A 17,586-nucleotide genomic window follows, 5' to 3' on the forward strand; every position below is an offset into this window, starting at 1 on the left:
GAAGACTTACCACCACTGCAACAGAGCCAATAACAGTGTTGCCTAGATTCAGATTTAAGGGGACAATCATGAGATTTTTGTGCCTTATTATATGATTATGTGGTACACAAATGTGTTAAAAGTGTAATTCTTAGTAAGCAGCACTAAAAATAACTAAAGAATACTATCCAAATATAAAGTCCTGCCGTCTCTTTTATCTTGACAGTCAAGTAGCACACCACATATGACATGTGTACTCTGAACAAATTAAGCCAAATGAGAGAAGTGGAGAGCACAACTGAAGAGTTTACAGCTGTTTGTCAGTGACTCACAAGAGCCAGGACAATTAGTGTTTGGGGATTTGGAGGAGGAAGGAAGGTTTGTTTATTGTTTTTTGTTCTTCCTGACAGTTACTCACTCTGATGAGGGTGAAGATGTCATCCATGTAGGGGCGTATGTGGATCTTTACAAAGCACACCACCATTCCCATCTGTTGGAAAAGGAACTGTAGGACAACACACGCAGGAGAGACAAAGACAGAGAGAGCGAGAAAGTAAACATATGACAAATCAACCAGACAGTCTCCTCACTTTTATTCTGGAGTACCGCTTACCTCTCTAATACTGGCATCACAGACTCGGATGACATTGAGGAAAGTGGGCATGACCTGGGGCAGGAACTGGACACACTTGAGGCCAAGAGACTTAAAAATGAAGGTGACAGCCTGGACAACCATAGTATGGTGGTTGGACAGTGACGGGTCTCTCAGGATGCGCATTAGAGTGACAACTGCCACAGCTGGATAAAACTCATCCAGGGGCAGGTTGCCCATGTTCACGAGCATCTCGCTGGTGCTGTAATCCGCTGGAAGGATATGCAAATAGAGCAGTTCAATTTTGGTTTTTACTGATAATTCAACATTTGAAACAGCAGATAATTAATAGGTTCATTATATGGTGTACAATAAACCAATGAGACAGCCAGTGGTGATTCCAAAATACTTTCTCCAGCTGAGAAAGGCCTCTTGTTACAAGGACTACTCATGTGCTCAATTAACGTATTAGCTTTCTTTCCTCCAAATTCTACATCTTCAAAGGTTATACAACTGTGCTGATCACAAGGCACTAACCCTAACCCTCCCAGATGCAATTGTACCATTTAACAAAATATTAAAGTACTTCATAAAAGTGCGATCAGCCAGTCAGATTGACCAACTCTGTTATTTTGTCATCATATACATCAGAGAAGTAGTGAAATATTTTAACAAGGGTCTGTTTTTTTAACTAATAAAAATGATGACGGGTTTCCCTTCTCTTTACTATGCATTTCAGATGTAAAATAACCCTAAAACATACATTTAATTACTTAAACACAGTCTTCTTCTGGCCCTGTGTGACTGCTATGTTAGAATACACATGACCTTTTATTACTTTATTAATTTACCACATGAATGCAGCACTAGTACCAGTAAGCAGAATATGCTATAGTTGAACAGTAAAGAACGCCCACAGCTCAATTCCCAAGAATAAAAGTTGTCCATTTAAACTACGTCTGTTTTTCCACATATGTGATCATACCATCATGAGTATCGGAGCCCATTTTATAACAATAAATCGTATTCCAGCTATAACCTCATTTGCCCAGCCCTTGTGAATATGTAGGGACTGAAGGCTGTGCAGTCGTCATGACTCTCCAAAACCATTAGCCAGGCAATAATTCTGCAGTATTCAAGCCTTACATTAACAGCGATTTATAGCATCCCAGACTAACCCCTCTTTATGTCCAAATCAGCACCTCCTCTCCACAATAAATACAGCTGAAAATGCTTCTGGTGCTGGCTATTAAGTCTGACAACTACAATGGACTGATAGGAGAGAAGAGTCTTATTGTTGCGGGCTGCAGGCTGCTTGTTAGTTCTGGCTCCCACTATAGCATGGCCAACAAATTAAAGCAAGGATAGCCTTTTTCTTCATTTTTTTAATGAGATAAAACTTGATTACAGCACTTTGTTAATGCTCCGTCTCTGTATCAGGTTTTGTTTAAACCCCTCCACCAAACAACAGGTCAAACACTTGTGTTTTTGTAATCTAGGTGCCAAGTCTGACGTCAGATCACCAGTATTGTGTGGAATAAATTCAGTCACCTCAGTCCATTCAATGAAATTGTTGTGTTGATACTGTGAAGACCCTGATAGTTTGTCAACCAAGTACATTTTCAAACTCAGCCAATATTAACCACTACTTCGAGGCTCCACCCTGACGCAGGTCAAGAGAGAAAATTTGGTCCAGAATTGTCAAAATGAAAGCATAGCTCTCGTCATAAAACCTGTGGAGAGTTTTGGTGCCTGATATGTTCAGACGTTTCATTGATTTACAACTTTAGTAAGTGTTTCTGGGTCGTATTTTATCTTCACACGAGAATCTGAAGCAAAAGCTAACACAACCCCTTCATTTTCTTTTAAATGGTGCCATTTTGTTCTGGGTGCCTGATAAATCTCAATTTTGACCTGAAGCTTAAGATATTTTTGTGATTGCAGCCATCTGTAAAACACTACTTCAGAAATCACTTCATGAACTCTAGAAACCTATGGAGCCACAAGGGTTTTGGCAGTCATGCTCAGATTTATAAACCATAATTTATTTCTTCTTACTTAAAATTAACCAAGCAACATTGGTTGTCTTTTTTTAATGTCTGCAGTGCATATTTCATTGTTAAATAAGCAGTTTTACTAATGTTTTCTATGAGGGGTCAGTCTGACCATATTTTTCTTTGCAAGGCTGATTTTTACAAGTCATCTGGGATTACAGATGTCTGGTATCCAGTGTTTCACTGGACTTTTGCAGGAGTACAGTTTCAGCTGCTCCAGTTTTTCTTCAGACTGGACAGTAGACATAACAGATTAGAAAGAAGGATAGAGGTGAGTGAGGGTAGCCTTTTCTCTTTAATTGTTTTTATTCCAGTCTTCACCGTCTATCTAGATTAATGACAATGATAGATGGCAACACATCTGTTAACGTTAAAGCCCACAAACCGGCAGCAACTGAGGAAGCAGTACTGTAGTAACTCGGGCTTCAGATAGGGAGGGGGGGGAAGTACTAAGAAGGGAAACACATCATTTCCTCAGTTTTATGACCCTAATATTCTGTTGTGACGTGATTGGTTTTGTTTGAAGTCAGGTGAGAAGATGGGCTTAGCCAGTGACCTCCCACATAACGAAATACGTGCTGCCAGAGATGCTCGCACTCCAGACATACAGACTCTGACAAATCTGCCAACAGATATACAGCCTCCAGTTCTGGTCACAGTCCATTTACTTGGAGAACAAACTGGTAAAGCTATTACCGTACTGTCCAAGGTCACATACTGAGACATATGACTGGAACTGACGAGTAGAGAGCTGCATTTCCCCATACACAATTCACATGAAGACAGACATTTGAGTATTTTCATTGTCATTAATATGAATTTTCAACAACCCCAAAGAATGATGGCAGATGACAAACTGCTCAAAAGTTTCCATCCATGATAAGATATAAAAAAAACTCTTAAATTATTGTGACATTTTCTGTAGTTTTTCAGTCAACAGAGGATGAATTCAAATTTTTATGATGTGTTTTCCCACAACTAGTCAGTACCTCAGTATAAAGTATAAGTTAAAAGTCAGTATAAAAAGAGCTAACTCATCAGTAAGTTGTTCCTTTCAATGTAACCTCTCTAGCTACCCTTGCTCACAGTAAGGGCCAAGTATAAACATCCAAATGTCTTTTTATCCGTTGGTATCCAAGAGTTATTCTAATGGAATGGAAGTCAGCACAGCAGGAAGACTGATGGGGAAAGAATATGACACAAATATAAAACCTAGTAAGTAATGACAGTATTTGGAGTTGAGTTTATCTTTCCATACAGACACTGTAGCGGTAAAAGTCTCAGTGGTTCTGTTCTGTCAGATCCATTTCATTCTTTCCTCTGATTGATTATGACAACAAATATAATGACACAACAGACTTTGACAGAATGAGGAAAATGAATGACTCAGCTGAGCCAATAATAATTTACGATGGGTTGTCAATATTCCCACAAAAAAGGAAATAACTGCAATTCAAAACATTTACAAGCAATATATAAAACTGAGGATTTGAGTCTGTCTAAAGTCAGTCAAGTTAAATTAAATATCTCCACTTTGAAAGATGTGAGGGGGCTATATTTCTCCTCAACTGACAGAGCTTCATTCTGGGGATTAAGCTGGATGTAGATCAGACACAAGACAGAAATGAAATCCCAAAGAATGAATGATCCCACAAATGACTAACCCAAAGTTTAAGTTGCTGTTGACTTTCCAATAGCAGTGTAAGGACATCTGAAAAACCCTATTAAAATACGAGCTATAGCTTTATGAAATGAATAACCACCAAACAGTAAATGATAATCAAAAGTGTTTTTGACCAGGCAGGATTTCATTGGTTTACATTAACCAGCTACATCAAGTCCAATAATTGATGTATTGAGTTTCTGTGTAGAGTAATTCTGTTCTGATCAAAGAAAAACTGTAGATCTCAAATTGTTTTACCCACAACACTTTCCACGGCGTACAACCGAGGGGATTCTGTGAACGTATTCATGTTTCAACAAGCAACATGGGAAGATCACAGCCATACAAATGGATTTATATCTATATTTTCCACTAAAATGACATTGTGTAAAGAATATCATCATCTGTGAACTTTCCATGACACATCGGCTGCAAGTCTTTCATAAGCATGAAAAAGAAAAGGCATTCAACACATCTAACAACATCTGACCAGCAAATTATGACTAATTGCTGATAATCTGATCAATTTTCTGAAATACATTTACATAAATATTCGAACATTAAAACTTTCCCCCGATACGTTTAAAACATTACTTTAAAAAGTTACCGGACAGTCCATCTTTAAAAACCGCTCTATTGTCAATGCTTCCTACTGCCAGATTTGTCCACTTCCTGTCTGGAGTGTTGCTATTAAATGTATTTGTTTCTAGTGTAGAAGTGGTTTGGAGACGGTCATGGTTGTAGACAGAAGTCCATTCTTTAGTGGAAACATCGCAAGTAAATGCAAAATTGATAACTGGAATTATTCAAAACACTGATACCTCTGCCTTGTGGTTCGCTTTCCACTTAAAATCTGGCTGCCTGAAGACTCATCAGAAATTCCACCGTGGTGAGTGTAAGTAGTCCAAGGACACAATAATACTAAGTCCTCTTTTAACAAATCTTTTCACCAGTGCTCACAAAGACACACAAACGGTACATTTGCAGCCCCAAGATCCTCACTGTGAGACTTTCCAGCTGTTGCACTGAGAATAAAATACTGCAGCAAATTTCAATAACAAAAATTGAGTGTTAAATGAATGCAAAGTCTGACTCCTGGTGAGAAGTCACTGTTCAAAAACTAATAAGTGATGGTGATCACCCGCCTACCTGAGTCTTGACTGGACTTGGACTCAGAGAGACTGACAGCAGAGGCATCACGCGACTGGTCAATCATCCCGATGTTAACCTTGTGCTTGTATGGGTCCAGCGCTCCAAGGAGACCCAGAACACGGATAGCCTGTTGGAGATGCAACAAACGTACACTTACGTACAGTTCCTAATCTCTGCAGGAGATATCCATATATCCATATGCATGGAAATGTTTTTTTATTCACTTGCTGTACATCACAGCTGAAGATAAAACTTTCCCATACCAACATGGAATATGTGCATGGGCTCATACTGTATGTCTTGATTTCCTTATATTTAACTGGCCAAACCTTATAAATTAATCTTTGTTTGGTCAGTATATGTTGATCAGTGGTGGTTGCTGGTCTTATTTATTCTGGTCTTATAATTTACATAAATTCTTTAAACGAACAACTAAAACGGAAACGCGATAACTATGTAAAACTGTAATGCGATTATAGTGTTTTTATTTCCAGCGTAATAAAATGGTCTATATCGCCAAGCAAATTACACACAATGACCAGCTATCTGCAACGCTGTCAATCAGAAACTGGTTCTGCCTTTCAGACAGTTCCTCCAATCATCATGTAGAAGCCTAGCGTCTGTGTCCACCCACTGCTCCACAACCCAGAGAGAAGCTTTCGTGGAAGCGACGCTTTTGCAAAATTTGTCCAATCACTGTCAAGCTCACCGCAGTAAAAAAAATATATACATATTATGAGCCATCCCAAAGTGCTGCGCTTCAAGTAGTTTTAATGTGAAGGAATATAAAAATCACAGAAGATGATCATCCGTGATAAACAGCTGATTCTGAACAAACTACTGCCATGTTCTAATCGCGTTCTAGTGCATGTTTAGTATTAAAATGTAAATACAACAGAGTACATATTTGACGACATTTTAGAGGTAGCTGAGCTTCCCTTGCTGTCTTAGAGCAATCACCACTGATGTGATAGGAAGGGTCCCTGGCCTCATACTGAGTCACTATGGCTGACGGTGTTGGTTTCACCCTTCTTCAAAGACTCTGTGGGGAAAGTGAAGGCAGAGGCGCCGATGCATACCTCTCTCCTGATGCCCTGGTTTTGTTCCGTCTTAAGGAAGTTGAGCAGCACCTCCAGAAGAGAAGGGTACTTGCGGTACGGCTCCACAACATAGCCTGTACTAGCCACCTGCTGACCCAGTGTCCACAGCGCCACCTGGTGGAAAGCAAGAGGAAGGTTTCTATGAATAATGTGATTTGATGGAATAATGGCAAATACTGTTTAACTTTTCTTCACAATATATGTTGTTCCCATTCAATAAGCAATACCATACAAGTGATTTTATCATACTCTTATGGCTCACCTTTTTCTGTATTGCACGCGTATATATAACAGTTAACATTTATTCATGTTTACCGGCTTGTGCCACTACTTGGATTTCAGTCTCTTATAGTCCAGCTACAATCATACTGCAGTAGTATTAATGTCATACTTTTCCGTGACACAATCCTGTAAATGGGAAATACTAGAAACACAATGCTTTCTGACTTTCTGACTAAGATAATAGGTTTCCAGGAATAGAATTATGTCGCGTTTACTACAGTAAACGTGTCTTTGCTGTGACCACTAAAATAAACGCCATTCAGAATCTGGAAAAGTGTTGAGGAGAAATAAGTTAAAGATATCAGAACCAGATGGCACAGACACTCATTTTCTTCACATACCTGTCGCTTGGCCAATGAGGAAGAATCTTGCAGCATGTCCATGATGATTGGAAAAAGTTCATCCATCCACTTCCTCATCTCCAGGCCACTCACCTAGCAGAAGAAGCACAGAGGAACCAATCAAACCTGGACATATCTCATTATGTCCAATTCTTTATAAATCATCTGTCAGTCGTTTAAAACCTTAAAAGTAATGAATTATTGCTTTAGACACTGACTTACACTGAAATAACTAGTAATATTGTGTGATCAATCAGAAGTCCCCAATGTAGAATTTTTTTTTTTTACCTGAGCCAACTCGCCAATGGTGGCAAGGACACTGATGACCACTCCAGGGTTGGGGTCTGTGTCTTTCAGTTTCAGGATGAGAGCCTGTCAGAGTAAAAATGTAAGAAATACACCTGTTGAACCTAAGTGATACCTTTATGTTTCACATTGAGAAAAACAGAAAATATATGGAAGTTCTTTACATAAGCTCTAGGAGCTTGGGTTGTAAGGAAATTCAGCTTTTATCAATTCAATGAAAGTGCACTTAGTACAAATGCCCATCTGAAGAGACACCCTGGTTTAAATGAATACACCTTTACAATGAAGAACTAAAAGAGTTGTACCTTGAGGATGGGCTCCATATATGGCCGTATGAGGCGGGGGGCATTGGAGACCAGATGACCAAGCATACGAGCACTCTGCTCCTTGTTCCTGCCAACACCACTGTGCTCCAACTCAGTCAAGATCTGTTACAAAATTTCAAACCAAAGTTAAGCATAATACATGTGTTTCTCTCCATCTAGAATAAATCTTAATGAGGTTAATAATTCATACTGTACATGTTGGTGTGACAGTGGTTGGATCTGTGTCACAACTCTATTTTACACCATTTTTCCTCGGCCCTATATTTGAACTTCAATAAGAGTAAGCAGTACTCTTCAGCTGTAAATAACTGTGGCCTATTCTGCCCTCTTGTGGTAATTAAAACAACAGACAAGTGATTCACACACACATACACCTATATATCTATAGATCGATAGATAATAAAACATATTACGTATAGATGTGCAAAAACAAAAGAAAAATGTAATATCTTCTTTGGACATATCTTTCTCAATTTGAAAAGAACATGAAGTCAAAATAATTTGACATCCAGGGATAACAATTGTGGATACATTAAAAACACCAAAAAAGTACCAATTCGGAGGTAGGGCAGATTGTTTCAGTGCAAGTGGAGCAACATAACAACTATTTCCCTCTTACCGTGTTAAAACACTATCCATACAGGACACTCAAGAACATTAAATCATTCAAGTACTCATCATGTGCCACTTCCTACCTGGATGAGCATCTTGCGTAGGAAGGGCATGACAAAGGCAGGGTTCATGCTGCTGAGGCGTCCGATCGTGCAGATGGCCAGCTCTCTGATCTCAAACACTTCATCGTTCAGTGCGACAAACAGCGCCTGCAAATTTTCAGCCTGGGCGAGGTGAGTGTCAAAACGCTCATCAAGGGAAGCCAGCACACAGTATCGGATGTCTGGATCTGCCCAAAACAGAAACAAACAAAAAAATACAACTCTCTTGTTGCCTCTTATTGCCATTATTACCATCATCATCATTTTAGCGATGAATGCAATTAGTATTATTCATTTCCACTTCTGACTACACTGATTTCTTACTTCCAACCACCATAACAAATTATTTTCAATTTTTGGTCCTTCTGCTCCTTTCCTTTTCTGCTTTTTTCTTCTTTCATGCGTTACCTGGGTCAGTGATTCCGACAACTAGCAGTTTGCTGAGTACATCTGCAACCACTTGCACGGCTGTTTGGCTGACAACATGGCCACTGATGAGGTGGATGGAGGGCGTGAGAAGGCTTGAGCAGGTCCGAGCTGCTTCCATGCGGATTTCCTTATGTTCGCTGTTCAGAAAGTGGTCAGCACAATGACGCACAAACTGGGTGAGAGAGTGACCTGGTGACGGAAAGAATCGTTACAATGATGGGGAAACTGTGAGATTTGGCAACAAAATACAGTAATACCGACAATCACAGAGGATAGGTGTGTTTGTTGTATTTCTGTTGGTATGTGTGTATAACAGTAAGCAATTACTTACCTGCTTTTGTGTAATGAGTATTTAGTTAAAACCAATAATAAGAACTATTGGTAGCAAAAGTATTCTGATTCAGTGATATATTGTGGGTCCAGACAGGACACAACTAACAATTAATGCAGCTATTTCTACAGGCGTAGACAGTAGACATTTAAGTCATTCCCATTGTTAATGTCCAATGTGATACCAGACTGTTTATGACTGCAATTTAAAAGAAAACACTTTCTATCCGTCTTTCAACTTTTCAATACATTAAGTTCATCACTGTGATTTTGTACTACCAAAAATTGAATACTATTACACCTCTGATTTGTTTGTGTGTTTTACTCTTTTCACTATATCTTCATGTGATTAATAAAAATGACAGAAAAAAAAAAGAACCAAGTCCTGCTTTACACCCAAAAAAATTCTAAAATTGTATTCAAAGTTCTTACCTTCAAATTCAAAGCTTCCAAGAGTGCGCAGGGCCAGTGTGATGCTGCCGACATCGCTTGCCTCTGGGATGTTTGTGAGGCTTGGTGAGGCCAGCTGGTGAGCCAGACCTTTGGGCATACCAGGATGACGCAGCGGCTTGTGCATCAACACTAAGGAAAGCATCTTTAACAGACCATCTTGAATGTCCTTCTTCAGCTGGGGGATTTGACGGCTCAGGTCATAAAGGACTGCCGTCAGTGCAGGACTAGATGAACCACAGATAAAACGTAGTCACTTAGTAATTGTTATAAAGTAAATCAATATGACAGAGTCTGGTTTTAAATCTTTATGCATAAACTAAGCCCCCAATGCACAACCCAGGCATTGATAAAAACATGATAGTTGAATTATTTAGCATAGTTTATACTCTTCTGTCGTACCTGAGGCCCACAGCCAGCATAGGCTCCAGCAGCTCCTTGATGTCTGGTTGGATGCTGGGACCCATGGCTCTGGAAAGCATGCTGATACAAGTGAAGACTGTGGCATCCACCTGCATGGTCTTCTGTCTCCTGCAACCAAAGTAAAACAACACACTATAATGACAAGTATCTTTTGATTTCATGCACAGTATCCCACACTTTTAAACTGATCAATCAACAGAGCAAAGACTGCCTAAAATATCAAAGGTAAACTTGTTTTTATTTATATCAAAGACAACATTAAATTACCCTTTGGGAATTTAAGAAGGATCTCATCCACCCTTATACTACTCAAAAATACAAAACTAATGAATAATAACAAAGCAGTGAACAATAAATTATGACATAACTTTTGCATCTATAAAATGTTTAGCATTTGTATATATATTACAGAGGTCAGCAACAGTCAAATTTGTATTGCCAAAGTTTCATAACATTAAAAGTAATGTCTTCTTTACATTTCTCATAAACACGTAAAATATTTTAACTTTAACTTAGTGTTTTGTACCAATGTTTCATTTCAGAACGTTGCATGGTAGTTGTCAAGTTGTCATAGGGAATTGTTTAAGACACAGTAAAGAATTATTAAAACACAATAACTAAAAAGAAGAATCAAAAACTTGACAGAAACATAATCATGTTTTTTTTTTTACTGACTTGTGTGCAAAGTCTTTTGGTGGCAGAGCAGCCTTGATGATCTCAAGGATCTTTGAGAGGTATGGCTGAATTTCTGCCCTGACAGCAACTACCAACAGCCCCAGTGCCTGGAAAGCTGCTGTTCGCTCTTTCTCCTTCTTCAAACAGCCCAGCAGATAGCCCATAGTGTCTGACAGGTACTGGTCTGGAAAAGAACGCAGTGCAAATTATTAAAGACAGATGTCGAGCTTTATATAGTCTACAACACATATATCAACTGACTAGAGGAAATTGCAAGCAATTTATTACATCAAAGCACACTGATATCAACACAGAGGAGACCAAAGCGAACATGATGATTTCTTATGATGTCTTTTCTCTAAGCAGCAGGTATATTAATAGAAAGAAATGTGGAAAACAAAGCTGTATATTACAGTATTAAAGATGGATTCCACTGGAATTTGGATGATATTCAAACATGAATAAGTCCCACCTGTAAAGGTATGTGGCTGGAAAGCAGCCAAGCGTGGAAGGAGGTTGAGGATGGTCATCTGGATGAGAGGGTTTTTACTGGTCCTGTATTTCAGCACCCACCGACACACCTGGATAATGATCATAAGAAAAGTTTGTAGATTATGATTTATCTGATACTCAAAATATCACTGACATTGTGTTGTTCTTATTGCGACGCAGTTCTTGAACCTTTAAGCCCTTTGCAATGAAAAAAATCCTTGCAAAAAACATTTCTTCCTCAACAAACTTAGTCTGATCATCTTTACTGTCAACGTGAGTTAAGCCCCTGCACAGAGTCTAACGTATATATTTCAATTTATCAATTGACAAATGTGTAAGAATTCCAATCTACCTGGTCAAATCGATCCTCCATCAGCTCCCGGCAGTATCTGCTCTCCACCAGAGAGTTCTTAGCAGGTACCGGTGTTGCTCCAAAACTAAGGAAACCCTGAGGTGTGCTGTAACCCAACAAGCCTAGAAGGGCATTTGACTGTTGTGGCTGCACCGACTGGAAACTAGTGAAGGGTGTGATGTGGCGGGGTTTGGCTCCAAATCCCATGAGCTCCTTGCAATACTTATCATGAACCAGCTGCTGCTGCGTGATCTCCTCCATCTCCTCACGCATACGCTGTCATAAAACCATAAGACCATAAGAGTTTTGCTATTGGATTTAAGAATGTTCCTGTGAGATCAGGACTCACCTCTCCTTCCATACTGCTGATGCGAACCAGCTCATTCAGAATCAGAAGAGCACCATGGACCCTGTCATCTCGATTCATACCTTTTTCTTTGGCTAAAGTCTCATCAAAGCCTTTTTCTGCTTCCTCAAAGGTTTGCTGGTACAAAAACGACAGTTACAAAGAGAAGATGTTTTCCCCTGATAGATACAAAGTGCACTGAGAAGATTCTTTCTTTGGAAAAAAAAGGGCTTTGTCCAGTATACAGTGAAATGTCTTACATTGTACCACTGTGGTTTCTGCATTTCCTTGGTCTCCCTCTGCGTGGTGAGGATGAGACAGGCTCGTAGGGCAGACACAGCACCTTCTCTTATGGCTTGCTTGGGATCCCATACTGCGTAAAAAATATTATCAAAGAAGGGCTGCACTTGCTGAAAGAAGAATGTAGGTGCACTGACAGCCAGTTCCCTCAACACCAACACCTGGAATAGACAGAAACCGTTTAGTAGTAGACATCATTATAAGAGACTGGCAAGTCTCATCTATTACAGGTTTATATATTTTAACACTAAGATTTAAAATAATCTGCAACAAGGAATCAAATTTGTGTTGACTGCTGTATTTTTTTCAGTAAGCAAGACATTCACAATTATTCGTATTTGTTATAACTAGACTCTACCTTAAAATTCAGTTTTTGTCTCCTACAACTGTTTCTAACTCAATATAATATGTTTGACTGGTTGTGTGTGACTTATACAATTATTTCTACAAATGTCAACTGTAAACTTGTCATTTCCACATTTAGTTTCAACATACCAGGTAGTGTACTCTCAATGGGCCTTTTTATCGCAAACATTTTGACAGGTCACAACAGGAAGTAACCAGTCTGCCCTTATCTCCAGCTCACATACACCAAGAAGAACAAGGGTTATTTCAGCAACAAACATTTGACTGCAGGTCACTTACTGCAGCATGACGTCTGCCTTCATTCCTGTCTGCTCCCAACCACTCCAGGGCCCTTTTCACCTCAAACTCCACATATTCAGCAGTAAAGGTGTCCCCAGCCATCGACAGATGACCCATGGCTTTAGAGGCCATTTCCATAACCACTGGGTCACTGGAGGGGAGCAGGTTGCGCAGGTAGTTGGCAAAACGGCTGATCCTGGTGGCATTGCCTCCCTCAACTCCAATCAGACTTACTGCAAAAAAAATAAAGTCAGGGAGAAGCCGAAAGAGGAAGACATATTGTTGAACATGCACACAATGTGTATTATTTTGACCTGTTTCATCTAATATACACAAATGATTCCAATCTAACATCCTTTATTTAATACATTTTAAAACTAGCTATGCCCATGAGCGTGTCTTACCAATAGCTAGAATGCCTCCTTTTTTCTCATTGACATCAGAACTGGATACCAGTTCAAATATGTGGTGGTTTAACTCATCATAGAATGTAGTGGCCTCATCTTGGCTCAACTGTGAAGACAACAAAATCCATATTTCAACAAGCAGACAGTAAAAAAAGGGAAAACAAATTACAAAAAAACAACACCTTGTTTTTGATGCAAATTACAGTGTATTACATCCAAGCCATATAACCTGAAGCTATTATAGAAAAAACAGCCTTCCTCATCATGACTAGGGGTGGGTCAAAATATCAAATATATTATCGTCCATCCTTGTGCAATACAATAATCATTAATCAAACTTTTCACAGGCATTTTGTTTTCTTCAGTTAGACATTTATCATGATGTATGGCTAAATGATTGTCTTGCAATATACTGGTTATGACAGAATCATTTTATGGTGATCTTATTGGCATCGTGGACCATGTATTGCATATTGTATTGTAAGATACCCAGTTTTTTCCACCCATAATCATGACAAATTGCTATTACATCCATGTTTATGTTTGCTGTTACCTCTCTGAGCTCTGTGGTCACATAGTGCTGGAGATCTTTGGCAGATTTTGCTCTGGTGTCTTCATTTCGACTTTTCAGCCCACTGACAAACTGCTGCAGCACAGTGGCTGTGCCTGACATGATCACCATTTGGACGGCCGTCTATTCAAGGTGACAAATGAATAAAGGAGACAGCCATACTTTTAGAACAGCATTCTGTATAGCCGACACAAAGGCAACACCTCCGCATCAGAGCACCACTTATAAACACCATGTTTTTAAGAGAGGACATGTACACAAAGTTAATGTTGTTGTACCTAGCTGGTGATATAGCTAGCTAAAGCGTCTAGTTAGCCAGCAGTAATACAATTCCCTGCAACTAATCGTCATGCAACAGAGAAACATTACATTTAGCTGGAAATACATCGTTGCCTACAGTATATATTAGTGTAATCCCGACATGCCAAAGTGAGTTAGGTCAGATACAGCCAGGTTAACTCGAAGCCTCATGAACGCATCATGCTTGTTTTGTTTAGCTAACGTTAGCTAATGCTAATGTTAAGCTATTTACAAACCCATAGCAAAACAATGTAAGTCACTTTCTACCACTTACGTAGTTATCTTATATGTGTCGGCCACTTAATCGTTACTCGACTTTTGCAGAATATCTCTCATTGTAAGCCTACCAGTTTACTACAAGGTTAGTTTAGTTAGCTAGGATATCATACAGCTCAGTTACTCCAGAGTTTTCCCTACCCAGGCAGAACAAGCCCCGCCCTTCGACTGTCTCTGATTGGTTTACCTTGGTGCTCTTCGCCAGTATTGACCAATCACCAATGTTCATTTCTAAAATTGAACCAATAAGAAGCGGGAAAAGGCGGGTCTTCCGTTGTCGTTCCACAATCAGAGTTGCTTAAATATTAACTGGCTATATTTTATTACATTTGTACACTTTTAATTTAGAATTTTTAAAGTTTCTATTCATGCTGAGCATAAGGATGACATAAGCAACAATAATAGACCACTACCACTTTTTAGGACTATTATTGTTCTATTTTTATATGAGATGTATATGTGGTGTGTGTAATAATTACATTTCGTTTACATTTAGTCATTAGACACTTTTGTCCAAGGCGACTTAGAAGTATATAACCAATAGTTTAAGGTTACAGTGTGGATTATATATAGACAGAAATTAAGTTTGAAATGGAAAAGTACATTTATTTGAATTGAATGATATTGACATGGCTAACTGAGACATTTAAATGCATTTGAGCCACATTATATGTTTTTAATAATACATCCTCACATCTTCACTTTTCCTGCAACGATACAATATCTATGATATCTAAATGTCTGCTTTGTAGCAACTGGATTCTGTTAATTTCATCATTGGCCTGCTTATTCTTAAGACTCGTCAACTTTTGACTTTAATTCCTTCCCAATTTCAGTTTTGAATTAAAGGATCAAAATACCATACATCATCATAATGAGATTATATTATATATTATATTTAAAGAGATGGAAACTTGCATACTTGCATGTATGTGTGGCTGAGTTTTTTTAGTTTTTGTCCACAGTGCATTTACATTTCAGCCTCAGGGGGGAGACATTGTCCATGTAAGCAACCTGCTTTCACTGAAAGGAACATATCTTGACTTTTTGAAGCTCTATGTTGAACCTGTGACATTTACCACAGTGCAACACACCTATTAGACGTGTACCCTCTTATTACCCAGTCATAGCTAATGGGAACATAAATGTCAAACATATTTTCACCATCACTGAACTATAATTATTATGTTCTTTTACATGTCTAGCATCATTAAATCATGGTCATGGTTTGGTGGATTTTTTCTCTCTCTTTTAATGACTCAGGTATATCAGTGGTTCTCAGGCTGGGGTCTGCTTTTCATGCTGCCATGGTTAGTTTAACTCCAGGATGGACAAAGACAGATGGAGTTGTTATAGGGTATGATGTTAATGAGTGATTAAACCTTAAACCTTTGACAACTTACAAGCATATTCTCATTTGTTTGGAGGAGCTGGTCCAGCCACCTAATCAACCGTGATTCCAGATGTCGACTGATCCGCTGAGCAGACCAAGTACCAACAGGCCTTTCTCTGAATCTTCCCTTCATCCGCCTGTTGACTGCTTATCCCTTGAGGGTCAGGGTGGGAGCTGGAGCGAATCCCATGTGACACTGGACAAGAGGTGATGGTGAAACATAAATGTTTTATAAATCAAAAATCTTCACAATTAATACCCACAGCATCTGACCATGAGCTTTTAATTTCCCTAAAAGTACAACTGAAATAAATGTACTCGTTACAAGCCTTTTAAAGAGAGAATGACATTCATATAAAGAAATATCAAAAATCTGTTTTAAATCATCTTAAAATCCAAAACTCGATTTTAAACAGGGTGTTCAGAGCAGGTATCCTTCTTAGTCAATGGTACACTTTAATCATTATATTGAAATACTCTTCAGTATTTATTATGATATTATTATACATATATATATATATAGTATATACTATGTATACATGTACATATAGATATGAAGCTATTTTTGTTATTCTCAGAACATCTGCTCATTATGATGTACAGTGTCAAAGGTTGATACTGTAATCAGTGTAAATTGATAATGTCTCTGTGTGTTTTACATAATTAGGACCTTTTCTGACATAAACACTGGTCAGAAGGTCTTTATAGGTCTTTAAGGGGCTTTTGGGGGGTTAAGACCTGGCTATATGGGGTCTCAAACTAAAAGGACTTAAGCATTTAGTCCGGTGACGAAAACATCTGTTCTGTTATAACACAATATTCCATCATGATATTATAGTAGATATTCGTAATGATATTTCAAGTAAAAGTGCTTGTTTTGATATGGAATGATGAAAAGCTCACAATAAAATTATATGCATATTTATGACGCATAGTGAATCTATAAATAGCAAAAACAGAGAAATAAAATTCAATCACGAATTAAGTAAATAATAACATGTGGAAAATTGTAATTACTAAACAAGCTATATTTAATTAAGGTTACGGTAAGGGACTGGGGAATGCATTATGTCCTCACTTAAAATGGTGCATGTGTGTGTGTGGACGTGTCTTAAACAAACCTATCTTTGTGCACATTTTGGCTGCTCCACACAACTTTAATGGTTTTTAGTTTTTTTTGGGGGGGGGGGGGGTTAGACTTGGTTTTGGGGTTAGGATTAGAATTAGGTTTAGGTTAGGGTTAGGCATTTAGTTGTGATGATTAAGGTTAGGGTAAGGGACTAGGGAATGCATTATGTCTTTGACTGTCAACACAAAGAGTGAATGTGTTGTTTCACAGAGAAAGGAAAAGCTTTTCACCATTTTACCTGTAGAAAATATGAACAAAGAATTCAGGGTTTAAGGATGGTGGAAAGTACTGTAGATCCTCACTTTTGCACCCAAACGCCCTCGCTCAAGCCTGGCCAAGTCGGAAATATTTCACTGATGAGACACTGACTCAGTCAGTCAGCAACATTTAGCTTTTCTTGGACCTGTCCTTTTCTGTGGAGAGTTTGCATTTGTGTGTGTGAGAGAGAGAAACAAGGGTTTGATGAAATGAGATACACTTCCAGTCACTTGACTTCTATACACGTACATAAAAACCACTTGAGCAACACAAATCTATGCACACTCACTGCCACCAGAGCT

The 17,586-nt window shown here is 38.7% G+C and overlaps 1 protein-coding gene across 2 annotated transcripts in view; it reads right to left on the reverse strand.

Moving 5' to 3' along the window:
* The window catches only part of mtor (mechanistic target of rapamycin kinase), a 76,737-nt gene extending 62,078 nt beyond the window's left edge, over positions 1–14,659 (reverse strand). For both annotated transcript variants that reach the window (XM_058642047.1, XM_058642046.1), the window contains exons 1-20: positions 14,503–14,659; positions 13,911–14,051; positions 13,355–13,463; positions 12,951–13,183; positions 12,266–12,466; positions 12,009–12,143; positions 11,660–11,935; positions 11,288–11,396; positions 10,816–10,999; positions 10,120–10,248; positions 9,700–9,944; positions 8,917–9,126; positions 8,491–8,696; positions 7,775–7,897; positions 7,452–7,535; positions 7,164–7,256; positions 6,520–6,654; positions 5,438–5,567; positions 593–843; positions 398–484 (exon numbers count right to left, since the gene is read on the reverse strand). In XM_058642047.1, the coding sequence (XP_058498030.1) occupies positions 398–484; positions 593–843; positions 5,438–5,567; positions 6,520–6,654; positions 7,164–7,256; positions 7,452–7,535; positions 7,775–7,897; positions 8,491–8,696; positions 8,917–9,126; positions 9,700–9,944; positions 10,120–10,248; positions 10,816–10,999; positions 11,288–11,396; positions 11,660–11,935; positions 12,009–12,143; positions 12,266–12,466; positions 12,951–13,183; positions 13,355–13,463; positions 13,911–14,039 (3,069 nt within the window). In that variant the 5' untranslated portion in view covers positions 14,040–14,051; positions 14,503–14,659. The remainder of the gene's footprint in view (positions 1–397; positions 485–592; positions 844–5,437; positions 5,568–6,519; positions 6,655–7,163; positions 7,257–7,451; positions 7,536–7,774; positions 7,898–8,490; positions 8,697–8,916; positions 9,127–9,699; positions 9,945–10,119; positions 10,249–10,815; positions 11,000–11,287; positions 11,397–11,659; positions 11,936–12,008; positions 12,144–12,265; positions 12,467–12,950; positions 13,184–13,354; positions 13,464–13,910; positions 14,052–14,502) is intronic.
* Between the last annotated feature and the right edge of the window lie 2,927 nt (positions 14,660–17,586).

The sequence above is a fragment of the Solea solea genome, chromosome 11, assembly GCF_958295425.1.
Source record: "Solea solea chromosome 11, fSolSol10.1, whole genome shotgun sequence".
Taxonomy (NCBI): Eukaryota; Metazoa; Chordata; class Actinopteri; order Pleuronectiformes; family Soleidae; genus Solea; species Solea solea.